A 16,763-nucleotide genomic window follows, 5' to 3' on the forward strand; every position below is an offset into this window, starting at 1 on the left:
CTTTCCTCAAATTCCGAAATTCTCCTCATGGAAGATTTTGAAAATAATATATCTTCTATATAATATCTTAATCATAAGGAAGATATAGCCGGTCAAACAACTTTGTCAGTAGAATAAGGCGCGAAATTCAAATTTTCTATGGGACGATAACCCTTCGCGCTTAATTTTTTTAATTTGCCGCTTTTTTCTACGACGGAAATGGCTTGACACTTTATTTTGCACGTTTGAAATAAATAAGTACCCATACTTATTATATAAAATTTCCAAAGTAAGTAAGTAAGTAAGTAAACAGTAAGTAGGTAGTTGCAACTGCAACTGAAAATTTTCATTGCAATAGTTTAATTCAACTATCAAGTAAAAAATCCTGACATCACCCTAAAAATCCTGACATTTCTTGTAACAGAGATTTGGCGTAGCTTCAACGACGGCCCGGCGGCGCGCTGCTCTCTTGTTATGAGGTTATTCCTAAAAATCCTGACACTTGCCAAGTCCGGTCGCAATCCGGACAAAGGGTCAAAAATCCTGACATGTCCGGATTTGTCACCTAAGATAGGGTTGCCATGCGTCAGGATTTGTCCTGACGCATGGCAACCCTATCTTAGACGGCGTGTAGCCATCATAAAAATAAAGAAGGCAAGAGTTAGCAATGAATGACGATACTTTATTCCAGATTTTTTTAGATTGTGTTATTACGAGTATCTCCTATGTAGCTTGTCTCTCATGATGATGGCTCCGAGCTTCGAGACTCCGTCTTGGTATTCCGTCTTGCCCAGCGGCGGAACGGCTGATGTCGTCTCTGTGGAAGTTAGTTTTATTAATTTTGGCATGTTAATATTAACATCGAAAATTAATTCATAAGAGCAGCTGCTAGATATTCGTAATGAACTCAAAATTCTCATATAAAATCCGCGCTAGCTATTTAACCAAAACCAACCTATTTAACCAAAGCACGTTAGAGACAGAACATATTCTTCTCTAAGGCCGACTTGCACCATTCTACTAACCTGTTTACAAGTACAATTTGACACTGGGTTAAGGGTTTAACCGCTTAACTCCGGGTTAGTGGAATGATTCAAGTGAGCCTAAGTTAAGTCAAAAAATAAATAAAATTTGGTCAGATGAAAACTCCACGTCATCGCTGTACTCTACATCAGACCTTCAAACGGTCATTTGCTTCTTAGGTGCAACACGGTACGGGTCTCCGTGCAGTCTCATCCTCTGCGGAAATGCCGCCATGCTTTTTCTTCTATACGAGTACGCTAGCCTGAAATCTAGCCCCCTGTCCAGGGTCGGAGGAAGGCCTCAACTATCTTTCTGCATAATAGACTTACCGTATATCGCACGAGGATCGCTGGCTCCACCACCTCCCTGTTTGGAAATGGTCTTGGCACTGGTCATTCGCAAGGTGCGACGTGGCACGGGTCTTCGGGCAACCTCTTCGGCTCCACGCAAAGCCCAGTGTAGTTTTCTACTCCCACTTACAAACCTTTGAAATCCAGCATCCATTCCAGGGTGCGTGAAAAGGCCTAAGCAGCTTTTTTTATATCTGAAGACCAACACTTACCGCATTTCGCGCGAGGATCGCTGGCTCCACCACCTCCCTGTTTAGATATAGTTTTGGATGTCGTCATCCGCTGCTTGGGTGCGACACGGCACGGGTCTCCAGGCAATCTCATTGGCTGCGCGCAAGGCCCGGTGCCGCTTTCGTCTGCCGCTCGTTGGAGACCTTCAAATTTGGCGCCTGGACCTGTAAGGATGCAGGAATTAATATTTTTACTTTAATAGGCTTTTCAAGAACCTCACTAATCAAGTAATCACCTTAATTCATGAATAGGGTTTAAAAAAATACCTACTTGCATTAGGCTTTTGAGGTAAATTCAGGCTCAATAGTTTAAAATGTGCCTTGTGTAGTTATTAGGCGTTATACGACTACTTACCAATAACCAGGCACTGTGTGTGACAAGGTATTTTGACTTTAAAATATTCTCAGATATCATGATGCCATTCTACAGTTCTTAGACAATGAATCAAAGAGAAAACACGTACCGGATTCGCAGTAGTCGACCTGATATGTCGTCTTGTTTCGGTCGCGGTCTATTCTCTGTTTCAGCTCAGGAGACGCCTCGTTCTGCAAGATGCTGTACAGCATCGGGTACTTGGATTGTAGCTGCAAAAAAAAGTTTACAATAATGTAATGCGATAGATTCAGTAAGATACTTAACATAACCAGAGTTTGTTGGTATATTTGTATTTCCTGAGAATCATACGAGTAGTTCTTTATTTTTTACTGGCATAAAGTCTGAGGACCGTAACCATATGGAATTACTTTCCATAGGGTCTGGATCTTTGACAAATACACTTACTGATACAGATTACATTTAGCGAACACCCTTGATGGCATCGCTCCATCCTTTGGACCCTTTTATAAACATTTAAAATCTTTTTGTAAAATTTGATCACCTTGTCTAAAAAGGCGTTTGGCTGGTCGTAGCGAGAAGTAGGTGTTTCTGGAGCGGCTCCCACTTTCACCGGGTACAGCTTCGGGTCTAGCAAAGGGCCCATTATCTAGAAACAAACAAGATTAAGTATTTACTTGACATGTCTGGAACTACTATGAAATTATTTGGTTCAAAGTAGTTCGAGGCAGGGCAGATTGGTAATTTTCACGTTGTGGTTAATGTTCTACCTCATTGCGACTCCACCCTCCTTCCTTGCCTGGCGGTAGTTGCGGCATCTCCCCACCGCTGTACTGAGGACATCGGCAGTCAGGTGGTCTGCTGTGCTGCATACATGCTCGGAAGAAGGCCAGCTCTTGATCTGACATCTGTGCAGCCCTAAGATTGAAGCCAGTGTGAGTTTAAGTGTAAGGCCTGAGTGGACGCTTAAGTTGAGCGTGCAGCGGGGCGGGGCGTGCGGCGTGCATGTTAAACAAATGCAAACGTATAGGAGCGGCCTTAGTGCACGCTGCTCAAACCCCTTGGACGCTCGACGCCACGCTGCACGCCCCGCCGCTCCGGTTTGAGCGTCCACTCAAATGGTTTAGACGGAACATCTAGTTTGTGTGTAAAGCCCTTTTCTACACGGTTGGCAACTAAAATTACAACCACTGCGAGTTTAGTAGTAGTTTATGTATGGTTTATATATACATATATGGATAAAATTCAAAAATCTGAAAAAAAAGGCTCTTTTTCATTGCGGCGCAGGGGCGACCTTGGACAGTCTGAAGCGCTGAATTATGGTCTTAGTTAGAAGACTTGAAAGCGTGTAGTAGGTGCTTAAGATCCTTGCCTTCGCCAAATACTTACTCCCCTCCACCGCCATGACCCCCACCAGGCCCGGCTCTTGGTAAGTTGGGCCATAGATAATCCTTCCTATACGTAGTCAGATAATGATCCATGGTTCAAGCTTTTTGATTCTCGTTCGTCCAGTTGTGTATTTTGTTCCAGATTATTGCTAAATTTTTGTACATTTTTTTTACAAAATTTTCTATTCACACGTCATTTCTGATTTCTTCGTGTCACCTACTGACAGTCGTTGCTGTCTAGTTTTTAGTTTTTCATATCACATATGTCTCTGGTAACAAGGAACATAATTTAGAAAAAGTTTTAATTAAGTACTTTCTCATACTGTTTTTGGTAAATATGTGATAATATATAATCAGCGCTGATACAATTTAGGCTTTGATTTTTATTGGAGTTTCTTAATTTTGAAACTTAAGAAGTATAATTATGTTACCTTTTTGCTTGGACGAAGGTATCTAGGGAAAGTAAACAGAAATATTTAAAAAAAAAGTTTATCACATTGACGGCGTCGTAGTTAAGTCGTAGTTATCAATCAAGAAACATTTTTCAAATTATTTTATATGAATATTTTTAGTTAAATTATATTAAAATGTCTGTTTTCGATGGTGAAATAGAATTCAAGTCCGTGTACATGGTCGACTACCCGAAGAAGGATAAACCGTAAGTATTCATACTATTAGTGTCGTGTCTTCCCATTAGTGCCATGAATACTGCTCTGTTCTAAGGTTTTTCTTTTAAACCTATAATAGGTAATTCTAGATGTTTTCGGGTAGCCCCTAACGCCTACCGTAGCAAGTGCGACTTCGAATTGTAATATCATAAGAGTAACTTATACTAGAGCGGTACTGTCATAGTAAATTTTGTAACCCCAGTAAATTCACTGCCATCTGTCGACACACTTTAAAACTAAAAATGAAGATTTATAAAAATACGATAAAATGTATTTAAATATAGATAAATTAATTTTTTTATTTGCATTAATTATTTTTTTGATTTTGACCCATGTTCTTTCACTGATATGCGTTAAAATTGTTAAATAACAAACGAAACCGTCAACGCCATCTATACGACTGTAGGCCAAAACTAGTAGCGCCCTCTGAACGAGAATCAAATTTTCTTGATTTTCGAGGCACGTTTTTTCCTTAGACTGTATCTATCTATTACGGAGTTATATCTATTTTTGGTAATATGTATGATCCATCTTGATCTAAGTACCTAATGACAAAAAAAAAGGATTTGCGGCTGGGGCTTGGTGAAATCACAAGAGGTGGATCTATGTGTCCTTTAATCAATTATATATAGACACACAACTTAAACGTTACCTTTTTGAACGAGCATAAGACTATACAACATTCAGTCCCCTTAATTAAGTAGGTACGTCAACCAATTGGATTCCTAGGCCACTATAGAATCATTTCATAATGAATCAGATTGTTTATCTTCTTTGACAGTGCTGTCAAGTAAATAGTAGTTATAGCGACAAAGTTCTATAGTGGCCTAGGAATCAAATTGGTTGACTACACTTAGATAAAGCAATGTGCCCGGTTCTATAGTGGCCTAGGAATCAAATTGGCTGACTAATACTTAGATAAAGCAATGTGCCCCTGTGAGTGAATGCAGTCTGTGAATCCCCATTCCTTAGCATTAAAATTCAATTCCCCATAACAGCAAGAGTCCTCGGCGACAGGCGGTAGATGACAACTGCCTAATTGTAGGCCTGGAGCGAGACTCGCTGAAGGCCCGGGATCAGCCTAGGAAGAGCCCTGATGTGCTGTGCCCTATCAACTTCGAGTACTACAAGAATGCCGTCAAACGGGTGTAGTATGAATTATTCCGGCAAAATTTAAATCCATTGGAACGGAGGTAACGTTTGGGATTAGTTTGATATATATGTCTCCTGTCTGTCTCCTAAATTATATAATTTTGTAAACGAACGAATTGATATATATCCTTTACAACGACATGAATGTAAGAAAAAGGTGATAGAATAGTTAAATATCCTAAACTACAGCGAAATAGAAGGTATCATGTAATAAATTGAGAATAGACACACAAGCGCACACACACACACACACACACACACACACACACACACACACACACACACACACACACACACACACACACACACACACACACACACACACACACACACACACACACACACACACACACACACACACACACACACACACACACACACACACGCGCGTACGCACTAGATGAAGTTAATCTAAGTTAATTTAATGTATGAATAAATTAATTTATAGCATGTCTTATAGTAAATTATAAGTACCATATTGCACATATTGTAACATTTTAAATAAAATTTGGTTGTACCCCTTTAAATTATGAAAGAGCGGGGTCTTTTGCCAAAAGTATATTTTATACTCAAAAGAAGGTTCCAACCCTATTGCCATTTAAATGCACATTGTAAACCAAATAAATTATTTTCATTTCATTTTTCATATGTCGGCGGCATATCGGCCGCCGGCATTTCATGATCTGCCTAGCTACCACTAGCCATATCGTGCAAATTTCAAGGTGTGATATTCCTAGGCAGTCTGTCTATAGATCTGTGTATATTAGGTTTCAAGACAATTTCCAAGTCAAGCCATCCAAGCCAAGCCAAACCAAGCCAAGCCAAAGTTGAAATCCTTTTAAAAATATTTAGATCAACTGGTGAATCAACAATTTCTTGTTGTTATTGTGTCCCGTCAGTCAGGGGACGATATTAGCACACTTTGTTAGACGGAATGTTGTATAACGAGCCACAAACGTGCTTATTAGTGGTAGCGTGGTGGTAGCTCAGTGGAATGGCCTTATATCTACCACAAAAATGCATGTTTGGTTATTTTAATCACCATAAAATCAGGGTTTTAAGTGTGACCCAGGAGAACGTAACCATGGCAACGAGTGACAAGAAAAAGTTGATTCACTCTACGGTTTCACTCACTATTATTTTTAGTCGCTTTTGGCGACATGTTTCGGGCTCTTCGGGAGTTGTTTCTCAGTCACGAGTGTCCGCGGCGGCTCTTCTCTTGCAAATAATAGTGAGTGAAACCGTAGTGATATAAATATTTTGAAATATGTCTCACGATAGTTTAATTTCGATTATTGAAATCCTTTTATTTAAGTTGATTGGCTTTACTTGTTGAAGATGTCATTAAAATGTTAGATTGGCTTAGTGAATTATCTTGGTAATAATAGTTGACCTTGGTCAATTACTGCATAAAATCTGTCAATATGTATTCACTAACTTGGCAACTAAATTTTAAAGTCACATGCTGGCAACCTCTTTCCCGTACTCCATACAACACGTCCCTTATTAGCATCGTTGCCTTTCGTCTAACATATTTTTAAATTCCGAATTGCCAGCACCGGTGTTGACTGACATACATATTTGTACAGTTCAAAGAGGATGAGCCGAAGCTAGTAGACATGTACATGTCCAAAGACATCGACCCAGTTCCCATCGACCACGAGATACAGGACCTGAAACGCACAGAGTACCTCACGAAGTACTGCTCGCGAGGTAATAAATGGTCGCCGGCAAGCTCGGTTCTCCATACAAACGTAGTTCCGTTCTGATTTTAAAACGACTAGCTAGATTGCTCTGAAATTTTGTACTAACAATAGGATAAGGTATATCTATGTCTGTAATTAGTTATGTAGCTACAGATACAATAGTAAAAAAAATACAGCGAATTTAAGTTTTTCATACAACTTGTTTTTGCTTTATTTCTTTTGTTTTATAAACTGGAGCTATATAAACTAATTACAAACCTAGATATACCTCATGTCATTGTATGTGCAAAGTTTCATTACAATGCAACATGTAGTTTTAAAATGAGAGCGGAACTACGTTTGTATGGGAAAGTGCAATTCGGCAGAGCGTGCCGGAGACTTGAAGATGCGTGAATATCTAGCGAATGTGTGTACTTTTTAACCGACTTCAATTTCATAGAAGGAGGAGGTTCTGTATTCGGTTATGGCTATTTTTTTTTTTTTTTTTTTTTATGTATGTTCACCGATTATTCCGAGACCCGTGGTCCGATTTGAGTTATTCTTTTTTTGTTCGAAAGGAGCTACTTCCAAGTTGGTCCCATATTAATCTGGTTCTGATCTGAGGATGGGATCCCTGAGGAATTGAGGGAACTCCTCAATTTTTAAAGGCACATGTATGGTGATTTGGGTGTTTTCATAAGCAACTTGAGCATTTTCTCTCGAAAACGACCAATTTGATGAAGTGGACCTGATGATGATGATTGTTTTGAAGATAGGGATGATGATTTTTTTAATGTAGGATGTTCGGCGATTACTCCGAGACCCGTGGTCCGACTTGAACAATTCTTTTTTTGTTAGAAAGGAACTAACTCCAAGGTGGTCCCACATTAATCTGGTGCTGTTCTGATGATGGGATCCATGAGGAATTGAGGGAACTCCTCAATTTTTAAAGGCACATGTATGGTGATTCGGTCGTTTTCTTAAACAACTTGAGCATTTTCTCTCGAAGCCACCAATTTGATGAAGTGGAGCTGATGATGATGATTGTTTTGATGATAATGATTTCAGTGATTACCCCGGCACCCATGATCCGATTTGAGTTATTCTTTTTCTGTTTGAAAAAAGTTACCTCTCCAAGGTGTTTTCGTAATATTTTTGGTTTTAATCGGATGATGGAATCCGTGAGGAATTGAGGGAACTCCTCAATTTTTAAAGGCACGTGTATGGTGATTTCGGTGTTTTCTAAAGTAACTCAAGCATTTCCTCCCAAAAACCACCAATTTGATGTAGTGCAACCTAACCACGAGTTTGACACTAAATATTCTTCGTAACTTACTTTGTACACTAATATGCCAGTACGAGCGAGATGCATAAACAGTAAGTTACGCACACGATAGCGAATATATCAATGTCAAACTCGTGGTAAGGCTACTGATAACTTCCCTCGTATGTGTATTATGATTTTTTTATGTAGGTAGTGTTGGAATCAACCAAAGAGACTGAGAGGTGAAGGTAGAGGGTATTAGTGTTTGGGGGTTGAGGGGAGGCGAGTTGATGGGTCGGGGACTGAGGGGTTGGGAGTTAAGGGATTGGGGGTTAGGGTTAGGAGTTAAGGGGTCTGGGGTTAGGGGTCGGGGAATGGCGGATGAAGGGTTGGTGGTTTAGGGGTTTAGTGATCAGGGGTTGATGTGCTGTAAGGTTGAGTGATTGGGGGGTTTGAGGGATTGGGTCAGTGGCGGGGCGGAAAATGGATTTAGTGACAGGAATGATTTCCCAGACGGACTCGAGGAAAATTCTGATTATTTAATAAAGTTTACGAATTTACAGTTAAACATGATAATGTTTTTCATTCATGCGTCACGCTCTTAACAATGTCTTAAAACTAAAAATGGAAAAATAAAAACTTTTATAAAAAAAAGATAAACCGACTTCAAAAAGGATGAAATAAAATATTATCCTTTTTAGGGTTCCGTGTTTAAGTATATGCGTTACCAACTGATATGTTTGAAGTCGGTGCCAAGCCAAGTACTCCAAGTAGTAACAATACCAGTCAAAAATAATCGGCTTTATGTCTATAAGTCCCATTACAACTGTACAAATATTATAAACGTGAAAGTAATTATGTCTGCCTCTTTGTTACCTTTTCATGGCTAAACAACTGAACCGCTTTAGCTGAAATTTTGCATGAAGGTTCCTTGAATTGTTTTATATTTTGAAATGTAGTCCTCTGGATAAGCGACAGGAAATAACTCAGTCCCAATCCCACACTTGCGTGCTATGACTGTTCAAGAATTAGTAAGAAATGCTCTTTAAAAAAATACCACGACAAAACGTATTAGATTTACACTAACGTGCCGACAAGCATGGTACGAACTGCGCCAAGAAGGTTCAACCGTGTGTTCTGTTCTGAGGTGTGTTCTTAAATACCTACAGAAAGTTCGTTTATTGTCGTCGTGTAACGCTGCGTCTTACATAGGCGAACACTCGCGAACGCGAAGCGAAGCGACGCGGCACGGCGCGGCCGGCCCAAGGCGTTCGCGTTCGCAACGAGATCGCCCACGTAGGACACTTCTATATAGGTATCAAAGGATTAATTAAGGCGCCGTGCCGCACCGTTTCGCATTCGCGTGTTGTTCGCCTACGTAGTACGCTGCGTTACGTAATCCAACGTACATACTTATATAGCCGCATCCTTATCGAATTGCATCAAAATCACTATGAATATATGGTTTAAAATTTGGCTTGGCACCGACTTCAAACATATCAGTTGGTAACGCATATACTTAAACACGGAACCCTAAAAAGGATAATATTTTATTTCATCCTTTTTGAAGTCGGTTTATCTTTTTTTTATAAAAGTTTTTATTTAGGGTTCCGTACCTCAAAAGGAAAAAAACGGAACCCTTATACTTTGTTGTCTGTCCGTCGGTCTGTCAAGACCCTTTATATCGGAAACGCGTGGAGGTATCGAGTTGAAATTTAAACCATATACTCAGGTCTACGGTTCCTTGAAGCTGTGAAAAATTCAAAGTTCTAAGTTAACGTAAAAAAAAGATACGGCCGATTATGCCGCAAAAAACGTATATTTCGACATGCACTCTCAAGGGAATCACAATTGATAAGGTACTTCCCGTTGACCTAGAACTATGAAATTTGGCAAGTAATATCGTCTTACACTACAAATACAGGGAAAAATCTGAAAACTGGAAACTAGTAAAAAATAAAAAAATACAAATAAAAAAAACATAGTTACATTTGTACTGAACGAGTGCGAGTGAGTGAGTGGCGGTGGGCGAGTCCGACTCGCACCTGGCCGGTTTTTGGTATTAGGGAGACCCCACTCCTGTGTTTCGAGCGTCAACGTCTAGTCAGTGCTACAGAAAACAGCGTCGCTGCGCAGTTGCGCCAACGTTGCGTCAAGCAGCTGTCATAGCATTGCCTTGACGCCGACGCTATTAGGGCGTCTCTATTATTATAAGCTTAATTAAATCTGGCAATATCAATCCTATACCCACCAGTGTAGCATATAGGAAGAATTTTATCATGCTGACTTTCTCTTAAGCATGGTATAATTAAGATTATATTTTTCTATCACCTGATTACCTGAAGGAAAACTGCGCCTTGTTGGGATTAGTTCGGTCTCCTGCCCCAAAAAGCGGGTAAACATCAAATGACGCTTTGTACAAAAGTTCAATAAACCTCATCTTATTCTTTACATTATTAGTGTTAAATTAAATTAAACTAAATTAAATTAAATTGTCATTTATTTCAGGCCTAATAAACCCATATGTGTTAGTAACTTAGATAGCTAATAAAAATAATGTTAGTGTTAATGTCTCATCACAAACCTATAATCTGACTCCCCAGAGCTCCCCTTCATGTCAGTAAACCTGATGCGCCGCGCACGCGCACTCCAAACCCTACGACTACCCGATGATGTCCACATACCTGACACCACACATACCGGATCCTTTCGACATCCAGCACCCGAAAAATACAAGGATCCACCCAAGACACAGTCTTTGAAACCGAAGTTTGACGATTCCTTACAAAGTGAGTCTAATAGTTTGATCCACCAATGACTGCAGACCCTAACGGTCATATCGCCGCTATACTTACTCAAGCTCGTATCTGCAACACTCATTTGATGACAAAAACACCCGTATTCCGAATGAAAGAAAAGCGATATTTCCATAAAATTATTGTTGCAGATATGAGGTTGAGTAAGTATAGCGACGATATAGTGTCTGACCCTACAACTACCCGGTAATGTATGTCCACATCCTGACACTACTCGCACAGGGTCCTTTCGACATCCAGCACCCGATAAATACAAGGATCCTCCTAGCACACAGTCGTGGAAACAACTACGGAAGGAGTGAGGTGACTAAGGTATACAAGTCACTGTGCTATTCCCGCATTGTTGCCGTTGGCAAATGCGTTGGATTATTGTCTATGACATACTACTTATATTGCTTCTATTACGTGAGGTTCCTTTGTTTGACATAATTATTGAAAGTCATAATGTGATTAGTCATAATTCTGAAACCGTTAACTTTTCAGGATTTTCCTCGGGTTATCCTATAGATAGGTTAGGTTAGGTTTGTTTTATGGCAATCCTGAAAAGTTACAGGTTTCTGAGAAAAACTAAATTATGACCATAGAGTAACTTATACTAGAGCGGTACTGTCATAGTAAATTTTGTAACCCCAGTAAATTCACTGCCATCTGTCGACACACTTTAAAACTAAAAATGAAGATTTATAAAAATACGATAAAATGTATTTAAATATAGATAAATGATTTTTTTAATTTGCATTAATTATTTTTATAATTTTGACCCATGTTCTTTCACTGATATGCGTTAAAATTGTTAAATAACAAACGAAACCGTCAACGCCATCTATACGACAGTAGGTCAAAACTAGTAGCGGCCTCTGAACGAGAATCAAATTTTCTTGATTTTCGAGGCAAGTTTTTCCTTAGACTGTATCCATCTATTACGGAGTTATATCTATCTTTGTTATGACTAATGATATATGACAATCATTACATTATGACTTTCAATAATTATGTCAAACAATAGAGACCCTTCTACTAGGCACTGAGCTACATCTTGCCTACAGGTGACATTCATTTTTATGCAGACGACAGATGCAAATTAAAATCTTGATAAAGTTGTGTTAAAAGCACCAAAGCTACGCGCCAAATTCCGAATGACCGGGTGTGAGTGTGAAGGCCCCGCCACTTGACGTATATTTTTCAAAATGGCCGCGCCACGACCCACCAGTTCAATCTGAGGCGCCGCCATTCAACGGCTTGTTATGTCTGTCACGCTAGGGCACAGATTAATAAATAGTTACTACGTAACAGATACATCATTCCCATACGAAAGCGAAAATACCTACGCTATAATAGCCTACAAAATCTTAATAATAATACCTGCTGCTCGACGAGAAGAAATGTACCATAAGTATGCGCACAAAGAGTCGAGACTGCCTTGCTCGCCGCGCGAGCCACGTGCCAACGCGTCATCGTAAGAATGCGCTAGGGTTGTACTGTTACTTATGTTATTATTGTAATAAAACGAATGTTGCGAATCAACCATATTTTATATTAGTCAATCAAATATTTAAAAACAACACTTATAATACCTGACTCAAAAAACTCCTTAATTTACGATTTATCTACTTATGTTCAAAGAAATAAATAGTGACAAAATTCATAAAGATAGATTTATAATACTACTCACCTTTCTTCGTACCTAAGTAGGCTATGTTTAACTTAGTATGTAATTAGATAAGACTACCCACCTGTTTTAAGGGAGTCCCCTCTGCCAACAAACTGTCATGCAGTTTGGCAGAAGAAATTAATGTAAGGTAGGGTTTATTTCGTCTGAATAAATGTTTTTTTTTTTTTTTTTTTATTTCGTCTCTCGGAAATGAAAAAACCGGCCAAGTGCGAGTCGGACTCGCCCACCGAGGGTTCCGTACTTTTTAGTATTTGTTGTTATAGCGGCAACATAAAAAAATACATCATCTGTGAAAATTTCAACTGTCTAGCTATCACGGTTCATGATATACAGCCTGGTGACAGACGGACAGCGGCAGCGGAGTCTTAGTAATAGGGTGCCGTTTTTACCCTTTGGGTAAGGAACCCTACAAAACGACAAATTTTCTTTTGTTTTTTGACTTTTACACCCATCTACTGCACAATAATTACGTGGTTTCGGCATTTCGAAGCGTAAGCGCGGGAAACGTGCGGTGCGAGCGCTCAGGCGGGCGTTCGGCGGCCCTCTGTCGATTATATCGTCGACGATACGCCGAGCGGTAGGCATATAGCGCGTGACTTTGAGCGAGTGAAGGAGGCCTGGCTAGGGGTTAATTAATTCTAATCTTTAATTAAAAGCGTAGTACCCTTGTTTTAAGCTGTTTCTTCAGATAATATGTACCTATACTATTTCGCAGAAGACCTCCGCCGAATCTTGCGTATACGCACACCCGAGTCGTCTTACCAAGCGTGTCACGGCCTTCTCGGAAAAGTGATACTGGAGAAAAATCCGTTCGGCAAGCCAAGGAAGGAGCCCAAATACGGCCTTTGGCGTACACCACATTACTACACCTACTATCACCTCTAGAGAAATGTTTGCCTCATTTACCATCTAATTAACCTAATAAATTTTTTGTTACCGAGTTATGCCTGTGTTTTATATCATATCTATGTGACCAATTTGTGAAGTGAAGCCTCGGAAGGAGTCCAAATATGGACTTTGGCAAACCAAATCAAATCCAAATGAACAATATAAAAAATGTATCTTTCATAATCATCATCAAAAGTCAATTCTACTAGCAAACATAAGGAAACAACCAAAATTTGGATCAGATTACTTTGCCCCCACAGAAAACCGTCTGTGTTTGTGTTTGCCCCACATGTGGATAAAATGCAACTTTCTCATTACTTTTTGAACAATCAACAGGGCTTTTCCCTTTTACCAGTTGGTGTGGTAAATATGTGTTTATCGGGAGTTTCATACTTAGTAAAAACCAAAAGAAGTACAAATAATATAATTTATTTTATACATTAATCGTGTGCATAACAAAATAACTGACGTTCTATGAGAATATGGCGGCCGCGACCTTCGAAATTCAAAAATTGTAAACTCGATATGCAAGAGCGATACAAACAGAAATATATACTTTCGAATTTCGATTTTCGCTGTAACCGTCAAGTGGCTCAAAACCACGAACTTTACTTAGCACAGCCTTCCTTAAAAGGGAATTCATATATTTATTTTTAAAAATTATTGAGAAGCGATCAGCGCAAAAATACTGAAATGACCAAAGTAAAACCGAAATGATGTATTTCCCTTGTCGGTTGGTTGTAAGGGAAAATCTACCTGTGATATGTTTACCTTTCCTTAGATCAATTTCAGCATTTATGGCCTTAAGTTCAACTCAACGTTAATATTATTTCACATTATTGTTCTTTACGGTAATCGATTAAAAATTAATAATTGTTTAAAACATTATTACCACCAATAATAATTAAAACACAAAATTAAGTGAGGTAAAACAGATTTTACTATCTTTTATTTTACCCCAGAAATGGGGTGAAATTAAGTTTGTATAATTACCCCACTCGAATACGAACAGTTTTCTGAAATTCAATTAAGTGAATAAGTTTACTTACGATAACTTTTTACACATAAATACAATTGTAGAAAAATGGCATCGATGTTATAACATTAAATAAATTAAGCTCCTTTTTCTGAAAGACACTACTATGACCGTGTCATGCAAAACTAAACACGCACTCGATCGCGTTGACAATAGAGGCGTGCTCAGATGTTTGTGAGCGCCTTGGCCGCTCCGATATATCTGATGACGACTGTATCTGCAAATGTTAAACTTACGAAGTGTCGTATTTTTTTTTGAAATTTTTGGCAATTTTTTTGAAAATTTCCATTATGGAAAAAGGAAATATTATTCACAATCCACTGTAATATAAGCATAGGCAAAAGGCCGTTGTAAAGTATTCAAAATGGCGATATTTTGCACATTTTTGTGTAGGAAAAGGAAACGAAATAATTTACATTACCACTAACTATAAAAAGGAGGTATTTACCGTATATATTTTTTTAATACCACGTCGGTGTGAAACAAGTATACGGCCCGCCGTAGCCTATGGATGCCTGCAACTCTAGGGGTATAGTGTCTTTCAAGTGTTATGTCACGATAACAATACATTATATATACGTAAGCATCTATATACGGTATCTATTTACAATTTAAGCTACATATAATTAATGTCATTAACGGGTGTAACGCGATTAAATTTCATTATTTTACCTTTTTCCGACGTTTCAGCCAGGTTGCACTAGCTGTGGTCACGGAAGACTGACGTCCCAGCAAAATGTCCGTGACCACAGCTAGTGCAACCTAGCTGAAACGTCGGAAAAAAGGTAAAATGATGAGATTTTATCGCGTTAGACCCGTTAATGGCATTAATTATGTGTTCAAAACGCAAGAGTTTAGTGTTAGTCTCGATCAGTCATCGCATATCCATTTTAAAATAAATTTACCTAATATACATTTTGATTATTTATAAAAATGGTAAAGGCCTGTGCACACCGGATGCGTACATGTGCGTAGACGTCACGCGCGTTGTATTATGTAGATCCTTATAAGAGACGGCACACCGCCAGGCCTCCTTCACTCGCTCAAAGTCACGCGCTATATGCCTACCGCTCGGCGTATCGTCGACGATATAATCGACAGAGGGCCGCCGAACGCCCGCCTGAGCGCTCGCACCGCACGTTTCCCGCGCTTACGCTTCGAAATGCCGAAACCACGTAATTATTGTGCAGTAGATGGGTGTAAAAGTCAAAAAACAAAAGAAAATTTGTCGTTTTGTAGGGTTCCTTACCCAAAGGGTAAAAACGGCACCCTATTACTAAGACTCCGCTGCCGCTGTCCGTCTGTCACCAGGCTGTATCTCATGAACCGTGATAGCTAGACAGTTGAAATTTTCACAGATGATGTATTTTTTTATGTTGCCGCTATAACAACAAATACTAAAAAGTACGGAACCCTCGGTGGGCGAGTCCGACTCGCACTTGGCCGGTTTTTTCATTTCCGAGAGACGAAATAAAAAAAAAAAAAAAATCATTTATTCAGACGAAATAAACCCTACCTTACATTAATTTCTTCTGCCAAACTGCATGACAGTTTGTTGGCAGAGGGGACTCCCTTAAAACAGGTGGGTAGTCTTATCTAATTACATACTAAGTTAAACATAGCCTACTTAGGTACGAAGAAAGGTGAGTAGTATTATAAATCTATCTTTATGAATTTTGTCACTATTTATTTCTTTGAACATAAGTAGATAAATCGTAAATTAAGGAGTTTTTTGAGTCAGGTATTATAAGTGTTGTTTTTAAATATTTGATTGACTAATATAAAATATGGTTGATTCGCAACATTCGTTTTATTACAATAATAACATAAGTAACAGTACAACCCTAGCGCATTCTTACGATGACGCGTTGGCACGAGGCTCGCGCGGCGAGCAAGGCAGTCTCGACTCTTTGTGCGCATACTTATGGTACATTTCTTCTCGTCGAGCAGCAGGTATTATTATTAAGATTTTGTAGGCTATTATAGCGTAGGTATTTTCGCTTTCGTATGGGAATGATGTATCTGTTACGTAGTAACTATTTATTAATCTGTGACACCGCTTGCGCACGTGCTCGTCTCCGCACACGTATCCGGTGTGCTCTGGCGTTAAGTATTCTTTTGATAGTTAAAAACTATGTTTTGATAAGGTAGGTTGAGTTTCACTTAAACTATCGTGAGACATATTTCAAAATATTTATCAGTACGGTTTTTACTCACTATTATTTTTAGTCGCTTTTGGCGACATGTTGCGAGCGACGAGGCGGGCGGCGCGGGCAGT

General features: G+C 39.2%; 3 protein-coding genes and 1 long non-coding RNA gene across 4 annotated transcripts in view; 2 read left to right on the forward strand and 2 right to left on the reverse strand.

The window, feature by feature from the left end:
- The window catches only part of LOC134747035 (endoplasmic reticulum-Golgi intermediate compartment protein 2), a 250,842-nt gene that overhangs the window by 222,818 nt on the left and 11,261 nt on the right, over window positions 1-16,763 (forward strand). The window lies entirely within an intron of this gene.
- Window positions 656-3,537, reverse strand: LOC134747041 (uncharacterized). Its single transcript, XM_063681600.1, has 6 exons — window positions 3,306-3,537; window positions 2,687-2,834; window positions 2,461-2,565; window positions 2,047-2,167; window positions 1,565-1,747; window positions 656-796 (listed from the first exon to the last, which is right to left on the reverse strand). Exons 1-6 carry the CDS (start codon window positions 3,395-3,397, stop codon window positions 690-692), a joined length of 756 nt encoding a protein of 251 aa, XP_063537670.1. The 5' UTR covers window positions 3,398-3,537; the 3' UTR covers window positions 656-689.
- Window positions 3,828-13,461, forward strand: LOC134747043 (uncharacterized). Its single transcript, XM_063681601.1, has 5 exons — window positions 3,828-3,962; window positions 4,971-5,118; window positions 6,714-6,837; window positions 10,677-10,862; window positions 13,277-13,461. Exons 1-5 carry the CDS (start codon window positions 3,892-3,894, stop codon window positions 13,444-13,446), a joined length of 699 nt encoding a protein of 232 aa, XP_063537671.1. The 5' UTR covers window positions 3,828-3,891; the 3' UTR covers window positions 13,447-13,461.
- LOC134747336 (uncharacterized) lies at window positions 13,863-16,757 on the reverse strand. Its single transcript, XR_010128315.1, has 2 exons — window positions 16,554-16,757; window positions 13,863-15,518 (listed from the first exon to the last, which is right to left on the reverse strand). It is a non-coding gene; the product is annotated as an uncharacterized LOC134747336 (long non-coding RNA).

This window comes from Cydia strobilella, chromosome 14 (assembly GCF_947568885.1).
Source record: "Cydia strobilella chromosome 14, ilCydStro3.1, whole genome shotgun sequence".
NCBI lineage: Eukaryota > Metazoa > Arthropoda > Insecta > Lepidoptera > Tortricidae > Cydia > Cydia strobilella.